The sequence below is a fragment of the Leptonychotes weddellii genome, chromosome 5 (genome assembly GCF_054177405.1).
Source record: "Leptonychotes weddellii isolate Sample4059 chromosome 5, ASM5417740v2, whole genome shotgun sequence".
Classification (NCBI taxonomy): Eukaryota; Metazoa; Chordata; class Mammalia; order Carnivora; family Phocidae; genus Leptonychotes; species Leptonychotes weddellii.
The window spans coordinates 103,177,505-103,196,924 of NC_138373.1; the positions used below are offsets into that span (position 1 = coordinate 103,177,505).

The following is a 19,420-nucleotide window of genomic DNA, read 5'->3' on the forward strand; positions in this document are numbered from 1 at the left end:
TTTTTTTTTTTTTAAAGATTTTATTTATTTGAGACAGAGAGAATGAGAGAGACAGAGAGCACATGAGAGGGGGGAGGGTCAGAGGGAGAAGCAGACTCCCCGCTGAGCAGGGAGCCCGATGCGGGACTCGATCCCGGGACTCAAGGATCATGACCTGAGCCGAAGGCAGTCGCTTAACCAACTGAGCCACCCAGGCGCCCTCTGATGATCTTCTTAATAACATTTTCTTTTCTCTAGCTTCCTTTATTGCAAGAATACAGTATATAGTACGTATACCATATAAAATATGTGTTAACTGACGGCTACTGGTAAGGCTTTGGGTCAACAGTAGGCTATTAGTAGTTAAGTTTTGGGGGAGTCAAAAGTTATACATGGATTTTTGACTGTGTGGGGGTCAGCGCCCCTAGTCCCCATGTTTTCAAGGGTCAACTGTTCTTTTATAATCTTAAAAAATTTAAAACTTGCTGTTATTCTAGGCCCCATTAATATAATGGGGCTCTTTAATGGAGGTAACAGTGCAGCCCTCCTTTGTGCTGCTCTTAGACAGCTGAGTCTGGGTATGACAGTTTTGTGGTGAGCGGCCAACAAAGTGAATGGCTTGGAAAGTGTATCAGATAAGGAAAGCTGGTAAGAGAAAGCCCAGCGAGGAAACTTAGGGAGAGCCTAGAACTTGAATGCCATCTTCAAATATGCCAAGGGATGACCTGTCAAGAGGACCACTGGCAGAAACTAATGGGACAGAGAGGTCTCTCCCAGAGAAGGAAGAGCAAAACTGGCCAGATGCTTCATGGGGTACTGGAGAGAGAATTCTAGCACAGAATGGGTGGTTTGACTAGCTGACCCTCAGGACCTTTCTCAGCCTTAATTTTGGAATTTTTATAAATTGAAAGTGCTCTATCAGAATTCTCCTTAAAATCAAATTTTTGAACAGGTGAAATCTCAGCGAAGGCTGTAGTTTAGTTATCAGTATTATACCAATGTTAATTTCTTGGTTTTCACAACATGCCATGGTCATATAAGATACTGACATTAGGGAAAACTGGCTGGAGGGTATATGGGAACTTTCTATATTATTTTTTGCAACTTTTCTATAAATCTAAAATTACTCCAATAAAATGTTTACTTAAAAAAAAAAAAATCAAGGGTGCCTGGGTGACTCAGTCGTTGGGCGTCTGCCTTCGGCTCAGGTCATGATCCCAGGGTCCTGGGATCGAGCCCACATTGCGCTCCCTGCTCTGTGGGAAGCCTACTTCTCCCTCTCCCACTCCTCCTGCTTGTGTTCCCTCTCTTGCTGTCTCTCTGTCAAATAAATAAATAAAATATTTTTTAAAAAATCAAATTTTTGAACTCCACTCTGCATAAAAGAGCTGTTTCAGACTAAGTGAAACAGCTAGGTGCTAAGGAGCTAGGGTCTTCAGGTTTCAAGTGCCAGAACTATAATCTGTGGGGGCGCCTGGCTGGCTCATTTGGTAGCGCATGTGACTCTTTTTTTTTTTTTTTAAAGATTTTATTTATTTATTTGAGAGAGAGAATGAGAGAGAGCACATGAGAGGGGGCAGGGTCAGAGGGAGAAGCAGACTCCCTGCCGAGCAGGGAGCCCGGTGCGGGACTCCATCCAGGGACTCCAGGATTATGACCTGAGCCGAAGGCAGTCGCTTAACCAACTGAGCCACCCAGGCGCCCGAGCATGTGACTCTTAATCTAAGGGTCTAAAAGTCGTGAGTTCAAGCCCCATGCTGGGTGTGGAGCCTACTTAAAATTAAAAAGAAAACAGAGCTGTAATCTATATTTGTTATTTACAGTTTATGAAACATACACTATTTTATCTCTACTTCACAGTCATGATGTAAGCAGGGTTGTTATTATCATTACGTACGAGCTTAGCAAACTGCATCAACCAGCCCAGGGTCACTGAGCTGTTGGCTGAGCTGGGCTTCGAATCTATCTCCTCATTCCAAGGTTTTTTTCCACCACACACTATCAACTCTCCAGGTTCTGGAAACATCTCTGCTCTGCCTCAGCTAACCATTTTAGTTTACGTGTCCACTGGGTTTGGTTCCCTGAATTTTACTGCAGAATGGAAAGGGTGTTCACGTAGTACTGTTTGCAAGAGTGACACACATCTGAATGTCCATCAGCAGAGGAATGATTAAATAAATTACAGGCCATTCAGTCTGGAAACACTACACAGTTGTCAAAAGGAATGACGTAGATCTGTAATTACTGGCACGGGATATATGGTGAGATGAAAAAAGCAAATTGCTAGAGCAGTAATGTGTAATAAGATTACATGTTTGAAAAAAAGTAAATTAAAATGGAACTATAAACACACACATACACATATATATGCCTGCATATACATAAAAAAGGTCTAGAAGGCTATTCCTTGAGGGGCATATAATAGTTTTTAATGAAAAAATAAACAACAACAAAGTAAACTTTGTTCAGGAAGCCTGGCGTAAAAAGGGGTGAATGGCTCACAGCTCTCCCCCCATTATCTCCTGTTCCTACACCATTTCTCTCCTGTCTCCCTGTCCAAACAAAGGAATGATAATGTTACTCTCTTCCTTCCCTCTCCTCAGGCTTGGAAGGACTGTAACACCATTTTTCTCTCAGGTGGGGGGCTTGGGGTAGAGGACCACAACAAGATTTAAGGCTCCACCCAAATCCTAACCAATAGCAAATGAACTTCAAGATCTACTTTGCTTATGTACCCTTTGTTTGGTTGTTGTTAACCCAGATACCTGTTGGTTTCTTTGTGGCCCTTGTTTTCAGGCTAAATCTCTTATCACTGAGGTATCAGATCCTTTGCCACCTGAGTCTGCCAACCTACTTATTTGCTCTAGACCTGCCCAACAAAGGGCGGCTCCCTCAATTCTCCTTTCCATGGGAACCCGCCCTGGAATTCTACTTCCTTTCTCTTTCCTTCTCTTTCATGGGCTTGGGCCAATGGGGTGCAATGAGACTCTGAGAGCGGTGTACCACGACAGAGAGGACAGAGGCTTTGGAGTAAATCAGGACTGGGCACAAAATCCTGCCTTGGCCTTTATTAGCCACACGACCTTGGGAGAATTTAACCTCTGAAAATTTCTTAATTGCCCCGAACCTCAGTTTTTGCTTCTGTAAAATGAGAATAAAACCTGCTCACGAGGTTGGGATAAAGAATAAGCAAGATGAGAAACAACAACAACAAAACAAGCCAATTAAAAAATGGGTAAGGACTTGAATAGAGATTTCTCTAAAGGAGATAAAAAAAAAGATATGCAGATGGCACATGAAAAGATGCTCAATATCACTAATCATTAGGGAAATGTAAATCAAAACCACAAAGAGATAGCACTTCACACCCATTAGGAATGCTACTATAAGAAAGAAAAAGAAAGAAAGAAAGAGAAAAAGAAAGAAAAGAACAAGTGTTGATGAGGATGTGGAGAAATCAGAACCCTGTGCACTGCTGGTGGGAACATGGTGCAGCCGCTGTGGAAAACAGTGTGGCAGGTCCTCAAAAAATTAAACAGAATTACCACGTGATCCAGCAATTCCACTTCTGAGTATATACCTGAAAGAAATGAAAGCAGGTACTCGAGAAGAAATTTGTACACCCATATTCCTAGCAGCCTTGTTCACAACAGCCAAAGGGTGGAAGCAATCTCTTGATAGATGAATGGATAAACAAAATGATATAGTACATGTATATATAATGATGCATGTATGATATTATCCAGCCTTAAAAAGGAAGGACGTTCTGACACATGCTACAACACGGACGGACTTGAGATGCTAAGTGAAAAAGACAGATACAAAATGACAAATACTGGGGGCGCCTGGGTGGCTCAGTCGTTAAGCGTCTGCCTTCGGCTCAGGTCATGATCCCAGGGTCCTGGGATCGAGCCCCGCATCGGGCTCCCTGCTCCGCGGGAAGCCTGCTTCTCCCTCTCCCACTCTCCCTGCTTGTGTTCCCTCTCTTGCTGTGTCTCTCTGTCAAATAAATAAAATCTTTAAAAAAAAAAAAAGACAAATACTGTATTATTCCACTTATATGAGGTACCTAGTCAAATTTATACAGATAGAAAGTAAAATGCTGGTCATTAGGAGCTGGAGGGAGGGGCAATGGGGAGTTATTGTTTAATCGATACAGAGTTTCAGTTTGGGAAGATGATACAGTTCCGGAGATGGACAGTAATGATGACGGAACAACAGCGTGAATGTTAATCAATACTTCATGCCGCCGAACTACCAAAACATGGTTAAAATAATAACATATTATGTATATTTTACCACAAATTTAAAAAAGAAAGAAAGAAAAGAATTTGCCCAAGTCCTAACTTCTCACTTAGCTGCCAAAACATCACCTCTTCCCTATGGGTAGGTTTATTCTAGAGGTCCTCTGCCTTTTCCTCCAGAACACCTTCCAGGAAAGATGCAATCTGTGGTCTCATGCATGGCACTAACTTGATCTGGAACAGCCACTGCACCCTTCTTGGTCTGTACAAACCACATCCATTCTTCAAGGTTAAGTGCTTCCTCCCATTCCATTCCCCACTCATGAAGCCTTTGCTGACCAATCTAGACTTCTATCCACTTCTCCCTCTTGTCTCTCACTGGATAATGGACATTCTGAATTATGTGCATCATGGTCACAGAGGACAGTGTCTTCAGCTTCCCTGGGGTTGTCACTCACTTGTTTCCACATCAGTATAGTAATGTGTGTCCTAATGAATGACGAATGAGGCTGTGTACATGAAAACAGAGGTACATAGACCAACCAAGGTTTGGTTCCTCCCTTACCCTACCGTACACAACGAAAACCATCAGTGACTGTCTGATGGTTTGTCTGGCTCAGCTTGGTTACTAAACAAAAGGCGGGAATTCTTTCTCAGTGTGATGACGTGGATCCCTGCCTAGCATAGCTCCAGGAAACAATGGATTTTGATGCTGGAGTGTATCATCAGAGGAGTGGAATGAAAAAGCAGGCAGAATTCCTTTCCAGGAAAAGGTGGGTCTCTAACAAGCACCCATTAATAGTAATAACCAATGTTACTGAGTGCTTACTAGATATGAGACACGGTGCTAGAGGTGTTTTATATGGGTTATCTCATTTAATCTTCATGAATAAGCTCATAAGATAGGTACCATTTCCCCCTTTTACAAATGAGAAAACTGGAGCTTAGAGAGTGGATCACTCACTGAAGGTCACAAAGCTTTAAGTGGTAGCATTGGGAACTGGCCCAGGTCCATATGATTTCAGATTCAAACTGCACCAAAGCAAGCATTTTGGTTGCCCTCCGCAGCTTCCCAGGACCTTTTCCGGTGTGAGGCCGGCACGGGGAAGTGGGAGGGTCACTGCATCTGGGCTGAGGCCTCAGGGAATTCCAGGCCTGGGCTGGAGGTGGGGGAATGTTAGCAAGTCTCTACCATTCGCACCGGGAAAGGCCTTCACCTACCTCCCGGAGAAGGCGAGGTTAGCAGGCTAGTCATTGCAGCAAGTGGATGGGCACCAGGCAGAGGCAGATCTGTATGAAGAGGGACAAAGACAGGCGTGAGGTGGGCCCCTACCTGGGGCTGGAGACACTGAAGTCCCAGGAAAGCCTTTGCAAGGGCCGGGTTTTCCCGGATTCCTTCCCCCATGGGGCTAGTCCTAAACCCTTCTCTTTTGGTTTCCCTGAGTATCTCCTCAGGCTGCAGGTGCCAAGAGCAGAGCCGAGACCTCTGGTACTTGGTGTGGGTTGCCTTTGACCGTACTACCCCGAGATCCTTTCACCTGGCCACCACATTTACCTAAGGGATTTCTCCCGGCCTGAGAAAGTTAGGCGAAGGTATGCAAATTAACAGCGGACCCAGTTTCACCAAGCGGCAGGCACAGGTACCCCGCTCTTCCCCGAGCCGCGAGTCTGCGCGCAACCGTCCACTAGGGGGCAGGAGAGGGCCGGGAGGGCAGGACGCGCCGGCTCCCGAGCCCGCGTGGGGGCAGGGCCGGGGCCTGGGGGCCGGGAGCCAGACACTTGAACGTGGAGGTGAGGGGCCTCAGTCCCCTTCAGGCCTGTCCCCGACCAGCCGCTGTCCCGCGCGGGCCCGCTCCCCCCCAAGCCCTCCTCCCGTCTGCCCGCAGCGCCGCCCGCGTACCGCCTGCCGAACCCCACCGGCCAGCCGGTAGCGCCGACCCCACTTGGCCCGGCCCGGGACTCGGCGCCCCACGCGGACGTCGAGCCTCGCGAGGCGACGACCCGGCGACCCGGTCTCGGCCCCGCCCCCGCCCTCCGGCGTTACCGGCACACGGCTGCCGGGGCAGCCCGCGGCGCGCGCGGCCGTCCGTCCGGGCAGCCCGCTCCGAGCGGCCGCGACGGGAGAGGCTCCGGCCGCTCTGGGCTCGCGTCGCTCCCGCGGCCGAGGCGACTGCGGTGTGCGTGCGGCCCCCGGGCTCGCCCGGCCTCGCCCTCCCCCTCCCCCTGTGCCCTCCTCCGCGTGCTCACCTTACCAGTCGGACGGGCGGCCGGGGGAGGGCCCGGCGCCACTCCGCGCGTCCTTTTGAACTCGCCGGGGGCGGGAACGGCGGAGGTTCGCGGAGAGCCGCCGAGGGACACCGAGCGGGAGGAAGCCGCGGACGGACGCGCGGAGCGAGCGGCGGAGGCCGGCCGGGAGTGGGGGTGGAGGGACCGGCCGACTGGGTGGGACAGGAAAAGAGGAGAGAAACCGCCCTCTGCAGGTTCCCTCTGCCCGCCCGGCCGCCTCTGCTCCCCCGGGAGGAAAGGCTGCTTTTCCTTGTCCGATTGTCACTTTACTCTCCACCCGGAGCCGTTTCCTCCCTCGGCCCGAAGCTCCAGACGGCGTGGGATCGGAACTGGGATAACTGGGATCTGTCCGCCTGCCCCCCATCGACGTAATTTGAATTTCCAGCAGATGTGGAAAGTTACATTTACTTGCGTTTGCATATCATTTACGTAAATAGGTCGGTGTCCAGAAGCTTGGAGCGTGAGCTAACTCAGTAGGCGCACCGCGGCCGGGAAGCTGGGAGGACTGGTGGGGAGGGGACCGGTGCCCCATCCGGATCTTCCTCGTCTGACGTTCTTCTGAGGCCGTGTAGTGTAGAGGTTAAGAGCGTAATGGACTTTGGATTCAAACAGTCCCAGCCCCGCCGCTTGTTAGCTGTGTCACTTTGGGCGAATTACTTAACATCTCTAAAATCTGTTCCCTCGTCCCTGAAATGAAGCCATACCATAGCCACACGTTTAGCACATGGTGAGCACCTCAATTTAACTGTTAATCAATGCCATACTTTAGCCATCTTGACTCACTTCTCTGTGGCGGGAAATGTTCCCAAATTAATGAACTCAGTGACTAAGGTTGAAATACTATAAACACAAGCTCTGGAATGCGCTTTGCTGTGTGATCTTAGACAAGGGACTTCGGTTTCCTAGGGCCATACCTGTCTCATGAAGTTACTGGGGGGAGAGAATGAGTTAATACATCTAAAGCATTAGAACCTTACCTGGCACATAGTAAGTGCTCAGTAAATGCTAGCTATTTTTATCTTGGCTTCCTATTTAGGGTTAGGACTCAAGTGGTTATTCTGCCAGTGATATAGATTTCCTTGCTTGCTTATTCCTGTGAGGAGTTCTCTAGTTTTGGAAATCAGTATTTATATAGACTGATAGGTCTGGTGCATGTTTATTTGGGGAACAAAGGCTGACAGAAAATCTCAGAGAATAGAGGCATAGTGTGAGAAAAAAAGCGAAAACATAAATAAAATAAGCAAGGGTGGTTGCTTTCATTGCTAATGATATTATTTGGTCGGTAAAAACCAGAGGAAAAAACAGAGTAAGTTGATGAAATTCATTTTATTTAAATATATTTTAAAAGGCACAGTAGTTATCACTGAGGAAGAAGAAAGCCCCTATGTGGGAAAACTACCAATCCAACCAAGAAAGGCAGAGAAAGTAACATGTAGGCAAGATGTATGTAAGTTAAGAATAATGTCAGCCTGGCTAGTTCTCAGATAAAAGAATATCCAACAGAAAAGGAAATTCAAATCCTAAGGGTTAAATTCTGAAGGTGGACAATTGCTTGCACTTACTGACAAGCTGATCATGAATTCCAGGAAAGGTTGAGATTTTTTTGTTATCTGGTTAATCTCCCCCATAGCATATTCCATTACGTACTAACGATTGTCCCCACCCCAGCAGACTTTTTTTTTTTTTTATAGATTTTATTTATTTGACAGAGACACAGCGAGAGAGGGAACCCAAGCAGGGGGCGTGGGAGGAGAGACAGGCTACCCGCTGAGCAGGGAGCCTGATGTGGGGCTCCATCTCAGGACCCTGGGATCATGACCTGAGCCAAAAGCAGATGCTTAACAGCTGAGCCACCAGGCGCCCCCCACTGCAGACTCTTAGAGGCCATCCAGCCAACTGACTCTACTGAAATGTCATGTTACTTTCACAGTTTCATGGTTAATCACTCACCAGTAACTTTTTTCTCTTTAAAATGTAACCTTAAAAGATTTGCTGGTACATGATTTTTTCCCTGTAGGCACATACCATTCATTTAAAAAGTGTAAATATGCAGAAAAATAAGATCTAATACACATATGCTCAGCACCTAATTTAGCATAAAATAGCAATACTTTAAGCAGTGTGTGTGCTGTTCTTTGGTATATCTTGTATATCCTGGCTGTGTCATGTTTCCAGTGTTCTCTAGATATCTCACCTAGCCTGTCAATATTGTCCTTCAAATTACTTGAAGGCAGGGATTGGGTGATGTTCTTGCAATTAATTTTGTATAGAGATGCATCCAGATAGATGATGAATGGAGCCTCACTGGTGGTGATGTAGCAGTGTTCTCCAAGGATTGAATGCTAAACTTCAGAAACTGGAGCAGTCTTCCTTTTGTCAACAGACCGCAGGGGCCTCCGGGCAGGGAATAAGAGATACTCATCTCTGCCCAATTTACTGGCTTCTAGCCCCTTCTTGTGCTGCTGCCAGGATGGCAGTCTTCTAAATCCTAGCCTTTCCCCTGGACAACTTTACCATTATTTAAAAAAGATTTTATTTATTTACTTAAGAGAGAACACAAGCAGGAGGAGCAGAGGGAGAAGCAGATTCCCCACTGAGCAGGGAGCAGGATGCGGATGTGATGTGGGGCGGGATCCCAAGGACCTTGGGATCATGATCCGAGCCGAAGGCAGATGCTTAACTGACTGCGCCACCACGGAGCCCCAACTTTACCATTTTGTAAATCAGGGTAAACAACTTGGTTCCTAGCCGAGACTATCTATCCTAAATAAGCAAAATTATTAGTTAGGTCCAGCATACCGGCCCCTTCCCCTGCTTTGCTGGAACCTCCTTTAGGGCCATATGCACATGAAGTGGCAATCTCACAATTTAGTAAAGGTCTCCACTTTTGTCGTGCCTCTGCCACAGCAGTTACCTTGGGTGCGTGTCTCCCCACATCAGACTGTAAGCCCCTAGAGTCCTTGCTGGCACACTCCTTTCCTAGGAGGGGAAGCCTTGCAAAGAAAAGGCTTGAATTGGATTTTGCTGGATGAATGTGGGAGAGGCAATTCCAAGCAGGTCACGGAAGGCCTTGGACACTTCCCCCACCCTGCTGATACCCCTGGACTATCGCTCCTAGCCGTGACTCTGAGTGCCAAGGGAATGGGATGCCTTATGGGAAACGTATTAAAATATAGGCAGTAGGGCTTTCATAGGGGGGCATGCAACCTCTTCTCCATTTCAGCAGTAGAAATCTTTTGAAAGCTTTTAAGTAAAAGTAGCAGGATTAGATCTTAGAAGAATGACTCCTAAATACAAACATTTATTTCCAGCTCCCTAAAGGACACATCTACTGGAAAGTCCTGTAAGTTCTCAAGCTCCTTGTTTCCGATGTTTGTACGGGACGCCCAATAAACTACATAGAAAGTGTATAGTGTGATCAGTTTTGACACATGTATGTACTCATTAAACAATCGCCACAGCATTATATTTCCATCTCTCTAAAAGTTTCCTTGTGCACCTCCTCCCACCACCACTGGTCTACCTGTCACTGTAGACACTACCATACCTCTCCATAAACTGGGCCAGTCTCATTCTTTCTCCAGGGGATCTGGATCTGGAAAGGACAGAGGCAGAAGGTGATGGAAGCAGAGTCTTGCTTACAGGGCCGTCCAACACATTCCTGCGACAGACAACCTGGGGTGGTTCTTGTCCTTTCCTGTTCTTTCAGTTCTATGAGCTGCCTAATGTCCTCACAACATACTCTTTATTGCTTAATTGGGGCAGTTTGTTGTTTGCGAGCAGAGAACCCACCCGCAGCGATGCCTGTCCTCCTGTCGTCATCATTTCAGAGAATGGCACCACCAAAGCCTAGTCTCTCAAGCCTAACCCAGAGTAATTCCTTATAACTTCGGTCATGTCTCCTCTTCTAACACATTCCTAAATCCTGCCCATTCTGCTCCCTGCTCAACAGTCTGTCTCCATAAAGTTCTCCCTTTTTTTCCTCATCATTATTTCTCTAGTACCTAGTATGGTGCTTGTGCAGAGCAGGTGCTAATAAATGCTTGCTGAATGACTGCATGAATTGCGACATCGTCCACAACCCCAGAAACAGAAGCAAAAATGGAGGAGCATCTGCATGTGTGTGTTTATTAGGGTGGCAGGACTTCAAAGTGAGTTTTTAATGTTTTCACTGAAGTAAATGATAGGACTTGAATCCAGGATTCTGGATTCTAAATTCGCCATCTCCGTTCTATTATTCTATTTTGTATCCTTTCCCTTCACTTGGGAGTTCCATTTCTCCTTCCATCCTGCTCAGATATTCAGTTACACCAAGTGGCAGACTGTAAACACTAGCTACAGCTCTAAAATGTAATCCCTTTCCCAGGGTATTTGCTTGTTAGCTGAAAGTGGGGGTGAGGGGCATGCCGTAGAGCATCTGGATTGAGGAAAGGAGCCTGGGGCCCCTGGCGTCATTCCGACTGGGGCTGGGGGTCAAGGATGTGACTAAAGTTTTCTGAACGTGGGGTAGAATCAATAACCTTACCTAAGTGGAGAACACGGTGCTGGGCTGGAAGTCCTTGTGTCAAAAAAACAATCCATAACACAGTCAGAGTAATACTTTATTTAACAACCTGAAAATCTGTTCTTTTGGCTCTAAGTCTTGCAAAATGAGTGGTTCACTGTTCTTTGAGTATGTGTGGTAATGTGTCTCTATGTGGACGTGTCTCGATCTACAGATGCTTATGCTTTTTATAGTCATTTTAGGCCCACTTTACTTAATATATAATATATAATTTTTATTCTAACAGTGCTAAAGCCTGAATTAAATATTCCCGGAATCTAATAGTTTCTTCTCCTAAGCCTGCCGCCCTTCCTCCCCTAAGTCTGCTCCTCAGCCTCCATTAATGCTAGATCTTTAGAGACCACCAGCATTCATACTGTTGGAGAACCTAAAAATGAATGCTAGATCTTAAGTCCCTCTGACCTATATACCCTCTAGCTGAGGAGCTTGTCTGGGGAGGTGTGTGTGGAGGTCTCGACAGTTCCCCTTCACAGGTAGTCAGTTTGAGCTGTGGATACCTGGAAAGTAAACAGGATTGGGTTAGATGCTGATCTGCCCTCCCACCAACCATGGGGGGGCAGGCGGGACTTGTTTCTCTCTTAAGGAATGGGCATCATGAACTGGGTGAACTGACCAGGTTTGCCTCTTCTTCTTGGATGTTAGGAAGTGTGGAACCAACTTTGTGGTCCATCCTCCATAATTTTATTTTATAGAATGTGTTTTTGTACTTGCCTAACTCATGGCTCCATTTTAGGTCACTGTTACTAATTTACTTCTGAGTATATTTGTGTGTGTGTGTGTGTGTGTGTGTGTATTTACCTTTTAGTGTGCCTTTTATATATTTTAACGCTTTTTTTTTTTTTAAGAGAGAGTGTGTGTGTGTGTGTGTGTGCAGAAGTGGGGGAGGGGAGGCACAGGGGGAGAGGGAGACAGACAGAATCTTAAGCAGGTTCCATGCCCAGTGAGAAGCCCCATGTGGGGCTTGATCTCATGAACCTGAGATCATGACCTGAGCCGAAATCAAGAATCAGACACTTAACTGACTGAGCCACCCAGGTGCCCCACTTAACTCCTTTTTGAAATAAGTTCAGATAAAAATATTTAGGGGGTCCCAGGGTCCTGGGATCAAGCCCCACATTGGGCTCCCTGCTTGGCAGGGAGACTGCTTTTCCTGCTCCCTCTGCCTGCCACTGCCCCTGCTTGTGCTCTCTGTCAAATAAATACATAAAATCTTAAAAAAAAAAATATTTAGGAGATAAGGCTATGGTGAGAGGTAAGAGATTCAAGGCCAAGTGCTGGGAAATGAGCATAGAAACCACAAAGTCCCAGGTCACTCTTGGTTCCTCTGGCTCCCGCCTGCTTGACTTTGCCCTGAGGATGTTGTTCACTGCTGGGTCCCCCTGGTAGCCCATGGTGAGGTTTCCAGACTGTAGCCAAACTTCTGTCCACCCCCAATGTGAGTCTTACCACTCACCCCATTCTCTGCATTATCTGGCCTCCTTACCTCTTCTTGAGGCACGGTTGCCATGACATTGCTCTCTTCTGGAACTGCAGAGACGTGAAGCTGAAGATCTTGGCTCTGCAAAGAGAAGAGTTCTGCCAATGAGAAGTGGCTCAACCTCCCGAGTCTCTCAGCTTAGAAGGGTCTTCTGTGCCTTACACTTTACGAGGGTCATAGACAATACAAAGGGCAGACATGCAATGTTGTTTTACTATGGCCTGAGAGCATCAGGGAAGCTCTGTCATTCTCTGTCACAGATCAAGAGACTGAGATTCAAAGGGTCAAATGACCTGCTGGGACAGGAAACCAGGTCTTTGGACTCCCATTGTTTCCATGATCAGACACCGTGTGATCTGTGTGACATGCATCTGTATATAAATCTATGTGGGAGTCTGTGAGACTATAAATATAGGCCTTAAAACCACTACCTACCACTTTTAGACTAACCCTCCTCGGGAATGCACCGTGGCTCTCACACTGAGGATGATCCTAAGCTATGGTGGTTAGGAAAGGCAAATGGTATGACGGTTTCTTTGGGAAAAGTTCTGGGTTCTTAGATGAGTACCCAAGGTTTGGAAAGCCCTGCCTAGGAACTGCTAAGCCAGGGGAAGAAGACCTTGGTACTCTGAGGTGCTTTCTCCTTTAAGGAATTTTCCTTCCTATTTCCTCCTCAAATTCCAGGCTATGAACTGCCCCAAAGGTAATACCACCTCCCAGAAAGTTACTTTCTTTCAGAGAATCTTCATTCTCTCTCAGGTGATTCAAATGCTGAGCAAGAATAGATTTGCTCACAGTTTTCTTTTTATTTACCCATTTTTATATGTGATATGTCCATAATTCTGCTTGAGGGAAAGTATGACTTATGGCGCATCTGTAAGGGAAGTGAACAGATCTCGCAGGACATAGGCCTCAGGAGATTGATGACTCTGACAGGCTAGGATCTGAGATGCTCTAGCTGCTTAATTCGGAAGGAAAAATATGTCTCCTTAGCTGATGACCAAGCAATCCCAGAGGAGAGGCTGGGAGTAAGGAAACACTGTAAATCTCCAATATATATATAAGGAGGTGGCTTCAGGGGGAAGGAGGTTGTACCCTGTATCTCTTTCCCAAGGAGGACAGTGTTACTAAACTGTTTCTCAAAAACAGACAGTATCTTGGCCCCTACCATCTCCCCTACAATAAGATAATGCCCAAGAGGCAAACCTGTTTTATTCACTCTTTTGATGACCCCATACTAAAATCATATAATATATTACAAAGTCAAATATAAATTAATTTTCAATTTTCCATGCTGTTGAATTGCTCTTTTTAGTGCAGGGAAGTGAAAAGTGGCTACACTTTACCTACTCAAAATCCCACATTTACCCTGTGCTTACTCACTGTCTACACGCCCTGCACATTTCTCCCCATCAGTAGAGCTTCCTCAGCCTAGAAGCCAACAAAGGGAAGAAGTTTCATATCTTGCTCCGTTAGGACCTTCTGTACCTCATGTGAATCAAGACGGAGAGCATAATAATGTTGACGACTTAGATGTCAGTACCTCAGGGGAGTCAGCAGAGGTGAGCTTATTGTTCTCTTCCTTGTCCTCAATCTTCTTTGTTGGGTCAGACTCTGAAAAAACCTGTGGATCAAAGTGGACAAGAGAGGAGAGAGTTCCACACCTTCACACCCTGGATGCCACCCCTGGACCCTTTGTCCATGCTAGCTGGTACCCACGGGACCCATGTCCAGAGAACAGGAGGCTCTCAATGTAGCCTGGTCAGCCTTCAGTGGTGTGAATTAGGTTGTGTGAAAGGAGGGGCACCAGAAGTCTCAGACTCCCAGATATCTGCATGGCCTCCTTCACTGCCCAAATGTCTCCCCTGACCACTCTGTTTAAAACTGCAATTTAGAGGGTGCCTGGGTGGCTCAGTTGGTTAAGTGACTGCCTTTGGCTCGGGTCATGATCCCAGGGTCCTGGGATCAAGTCCCATATTGGGCTCCTTGCTCGGTGGGGAGCCTGCTTCTCCCTCTCCCTCTATCTGCCACTCCCCCTGCTTGTGCTCTCTGTCAAATAAATAAATAAAACGTTTTAAAAAAATGAAAACAAAAACAAAAAACCCCCTGCAATTTAGCCTTCACTCCCTGTACCTTCCCCTACTTAATTTTTCTATCTCTTATCATCGCTAAATTGTCATTTTACTTACTGTTTCTTGCCTATCTCCCTTATTCCTCCCACCCCCCCCCACCCACTAGAATGTAAGATGCAGGAAGGCAGAGAGTTTTGTGTTTTGTTCACTGTAATATCCCACCTCCTAGAAAAGTGCCCAGCACATAGCAGGGGCACAGTAAATAACTAGGGAATGAATGAATGAATGAATGAATGAATGAATGAATGAATCTTGGTGCCATCTAGTTAGATGTCTCACCATAATCTTCTCTACAATGCACCTGACAGGTGATAATATATCCTTAGCTTTTAACAGCAAGGAAGGAGGGCTATTTCTCAAGGTGGCCTACCCTATTTTTGTTTTGGGAAGTCCCTGTGCCCCCTTTCCCCTGTATTTCAAATTGTGTTTCCATATTATTTTTTTTAACAGAGCTAATTGCTGGAAGTTCCTCTTATATTGATCCAAAATGTACTGGGAAAAAAAAAAAGTCTTTACACATAGTTCTGCCCTCAGGGATCTCACAGGACAAGTCAAACCTCTCTCCTATATACCATAAGCCTTTCCATGTAATTTGAATAGGATACGACTTGATTTCCAGATCCTTTAGAGAACTGGTTGCTCTCCACGGGATCTCGGTCTCTATTTTAACACAATCCTTTTCTCATCCATATCCTCACCTTTCAAAAGACTACCCCTTTTGCTTTACTTTCTCCTGTGAGTTCCTTCTTCTATGCCTCTCTCATCAAAGAAGATAGACCTCGGAAATTTGCAGATGCCATTTTGCTTACCGTAGCCGTAAGTATGACAAACTGAAATGAGACCCTCCTCCCCATCCCCCACTAAAGAAAGTAAAGCTCAGGATACCAGTTGTAGATTCTTTATACTGGGAACTCCCAGAACTTGGAGCAAAAGAAAGAAATTAGCAAGAATCTGCTCATAATAATAATAACATTAGAGATAGTCCTTTGCAGAAGTCAGCTACCCTGAGTACAGGTCACTGAATTAGTTGCTAGGAATATGTGAAACAATCCCCAGAACCAAAAAAGGTGTCCAAGAATATCCTTAAAACTGTAATCTAATGATGGGCGCCTGGGTGGCTCAGTCGGTTAGGCGACTGCCTTCGGCTCAGGTCATGATCCTGGAGTCCCTGGATCGAGTCCCGCATCGGGCTTCCTGCTCGGCAGGGAGTCTGCTTCTCCCTCTGCCCCTCCCCCCTCTCATGTGCTCTCTCTCTCTCAATTCTCTCTGTCTCAAATAAATAAAATCTTTAAAAAAAAAAACAACTGTAATCTAATGACATAAGAGCTTATCAACTGGGGCAAGCTGACTATAGTAAAGATGATCTACATGGAGGTTTTAAAAGGGAATAAAGACTCAACCTGGGGGCACCTGGATGTCTCAGTCGGTTAAGCATCTACCTTGGGCTCAGGTTATGATCCCGGAGTCCCAGGACTGAGTCCCACATCGAGCTCCCCACTCAGTGGGTAGTCTGCTTCTTCCTCTGACCCTCCCCCGCTCATGCTCTCTTTCTCTCTCAAATAAATAAATAAAATCTTAAAAAAAAAAAAAAAAGACTCAACCAGATCCAATCTCACCTCAGACATCATCAAGGTAGGGGAAGTACAAAGTTCTTCTGGGTTCAGATTGTTGATGTTTTCCTTTCCTCTGGCCTCAGAAGTTCTTACTGGCTTCGCTGGTGGCTCTGGGTCAGGAGAAACCTCTAAGGAGGCCCTAGGACTTGGAGTCCCAGCCTCCAAGAAGGCCCTGGGACTGGTAGGAGAACCCTGCTCAGAGGCTGGAGGGCTGGAGGGTATGTTCCCCGAGGAGTGCCTGGGGCTGGGAGTGGCTCTGGGTGGAGGAGGCCTATTTGGAGGTGCTGAGGTCCTCTGGATAGAGGCTCTCTTCTTTGGTTGTTCAGATCCTTCACTTGAGGTGCGGGTTCGGAGGACTACTTCTGCGAGAGAAGAGGGCTGCTCTGAAGGGATAAGAGCACTGCCTGGCGATGGAGATGGCGAGCAAGGGAGAACTTCCTCCTGGGACCTGCCGCCCTCAAAAGTGGGAGAGGGCTGGGCCTGGGCGGGGCCATTGCAAGCTGGGAGAGGCTCTTCCTCCTCAGAGGAGCTTGCTTCAGACTCTTCCTCCTCTCTTTCCTTGTCTTTTAAGGGCTCTTTAATCTTGGAATCCTCTTCTCCCTGGGCCAGATCAGATGCCAGCTCTTCTTCACTTGCTGAGGTGGAGTCCCTGTCATTCTTCAAAGAAAGCGCAGAGGGACTGGTAGGTGAGGTCAGGGGGCTAGAGACCGCAGATGTGCAAACTGGGGAAGAGATGACCAAAGAGCGTCTGCTGCTGCTGAAAAAGAAAGAGCATTCAGATTCAGAAGAGCTAAAAGCTGGAAGCAACCCAAACACCCCCAAATAAATAATGATGCACGCACATAACAATCAAACAGAACAAAGCAATGTAAAATATGAGAAAGTCTGTATACTTTGCAATAATGCTTCCTAAGGTGAAAAAGAGGCTACAAAAAAAAATTTTTTTTTAAAGATTTTATTTATTTATTTGACAGAGAGACACAGTGAGAGAGGGAACACAAGCAGGGGGAGTGGCAGAGGGAGAAGCAGGCTTCCCTCAGAGCAGGGAGCCCAATGCAGGGCTTGATCCCAGGACCCGGGGATCATGACCTGAGGCGAAGGCAGACACTTAACGACTTAGCCACCCAGGCCCCCGAGCCTACAAAATTTTATCCATATCACGATCTCAATTATGTAAAAACATATAAAGAAAACAAGACTAGAAAGAAACACAGCAAAACGCTGACAAAATATTTTTTCTGTGGAAAAGATTCCATGGGTGATATACAGTTGATCCTTGATGATTCTATATTTGCAAATTCACCTACTCCCTAAAATTTATCTACAACTCCAAAATTAATACTCATTTTGCTTTCGCAGCCAGCCACGGACATGTGCGAGCTTTGAAAAACGAGCACTTTTCCAGCTGAGGTCTAAGAAGGCAATCCTCTGCCTTGTTTCAGCTCTTATACTGCAAATGTGTCCTTTTGGCCATGTTTTTCACATTGTTGTGCTTTTTGTTGGTGATTTTGCTGTTTAAAATGGCCTCCAAGTATAGCACTAAAGTGCTTAGAGCCAGAAGAGTGTGATGTGCCTTACAGAGAAAAAAACATGTTAGAGAAACATCACTTCGGCATGAGTTATGGTGCTGTTGGCTGGCAGTTCAATATGAAGGAATCAACAATATGTATTATTTCTTTATTTGTTTATTTATTTATTTAGAGAGCGAGCACAAGCAGGGGGAGAAGCAGAGGCAGAGGGAGGATCTCAAGCAGACTCCATGCTGATTGCAGAGCCTGATGCGGGGCTCCATCCCACAAACCTGAGGTCACGACCTGAGCTGAAATCAGCAGTCGGACGCTTAACCGACTGAGCCACCCAGGCGCCCCAGCAATCTGTATTCAATAAGGTGTCTTTAAACAGACACACACATGAGACGAGGTTATGATGAAAACGTTGGGAGCAGGGGCTCACAGGAACCTAACTCTGTGTTTCCCTTAGCAGCAATGGTTCAGTGTTCACTGATCCAGTGCTCACCGTGACTTTATAGAACACAGTTACCACGAACAGTGAAATCGACTCTAACGTTCATCAAGGAGGCTGGATACCCTGCTGGGTGCTTCTACAGCTGACATCGGCTTGACTCCTACTCGCCTCCTCAAGTGCCTCCTGTGTACTGTCCACAAACTGATTAAGCAACCCACAAGTATTTACTCGACAGGTACCAGTTACATGGGCACAAGGATGGGAGACGGGGATAGGAAGAGAAAGAGAGAAACTTAGCTCCTGCCTTGTGGGAGTTTCTGACGTGAGATAAGCTGAGTGACATAAGTTCTTTCTCGCACTAGCATTCTCGGGGTCAGCAGGTATAGAAGGCCCAGGACATAGCAAGAAAAAAACAGATTTCCCTACAAGGTTCTGGGACATCTTGGTTTAAGTGATAGTAGGTTTCAGACGAATGGACAATTAGAAAGAACTCTGGCTTTCAATGCAGAGAAATAGAATTTTTGGAGCAAAAGGGAATTCATCTAGGAAATCGACATTGACCCTTTAGTGATTATTTTTAATAGTCTGTAACAAATTGCTAGATGAATAGTACAAATAACAAACATGAGCCTGATTCTACCTTCAAGTCCCAAGATCAGTTTCACCACCTCCTTTTAAAGTCTTCCTTGACCATCCATACAATGGGAAGTACTTACCTCTCTGGAATTCCTGCTGGTTTCATTAGGTACTTAGTATAGGCAAGCTTATATCATTCCTTGTCTCCTTAGGTACACCTTCTGTCCTTCCAACTTCTGGTAAATCACCCAAAGGACATGTTTCCTACGTCTTTGGATCTCTAACTCTCAGCATAAAACCTTGTACATAGAAGGAACTTAAATCTTCCTAAGCAAAGGCTTCAGAATGAGAAAGTGATCATATTCTAAAGGATCACTGAATTGCTTATGTTTATCAGCATAATGTATGAACACACACACACACATGAAAAGTAAGCCATAACAGGTTGAGAAAATATTTGCAGTGCATATCATTAAAGAATTAATATCCAGAATACACACACAAAAAAATACCTTGTATAAATCAATTTTTTTAAAAAAGTAAACAATCTAGGGATGCTGGGTGGCTCAGTCAAGTGTCTGCCT

At 46.0% G+C, this 19,420-nt stretch overlaps 1 protein-coding gene and 1 long non-coding RNA gene across 4 annotated transcripts in view; both read right to left on the minus strand.

Annotated features, from left to right (window-relative positions):
* The window catches only part of LOC145721793 (uncharacterized), a 13,038-nt gene extending 5,732 nt beyond the window's left edge, over positions 1-7,306 (minus strand). The window contains exons 1-2 of one of the 2 annotated variants that reach the window (XR_014145702.1): positions 6,471-7,306; positions 5,445-5,513 (exon numbers count right to left, since the gene is read on the minus strand). This is a non-coding gene — a long non-coding RNA (uncharacterized LOC145721793). The remainder of the gene's footprint in view (positions 1-5,444; positions 5,514-6,470) is intronic. The other variant, XR_014145701.1, reaches the window with a different exon arrangement.
* A 3,786-nt stretch (positions 7,307-11,092) lies between these two features.
* BIN2 (bridging integrator 2) overlaps positions 11,093-19,420 on the minus strand; it is a 30,933-nt gene continuing 22,605 nt past the window's right edge. Inside the window, exons 10-13 of one of the 2 annotated variants that reach the window (XM_031018517.2) lie at positions 16,299-17,049; positions 14,094-14,174; positions 12,557-12,631; positions 11,093-11,570 (exon numbers count right to left, since the gene is read on the minus strand). In XM_031018517.2, the coding sequence (XP_030874377.1) occupies positions 11,541-11,570; positions 12,557-12,631; positions 14,094-14,174; positions 16,299-17,049 (937 nt within the window). In that variant the 3' untranslated portion in view covers positions 11,093-11,540. Of the gene's footprint in view, positions 11,571-12,556; positions 12,632-14,093; positions 14,175-16,298; positions 17,053-19,420 lie in introns of both variants that reach the window. The other variant, XM_006747635.3, reaches the window with a different exon arrangement.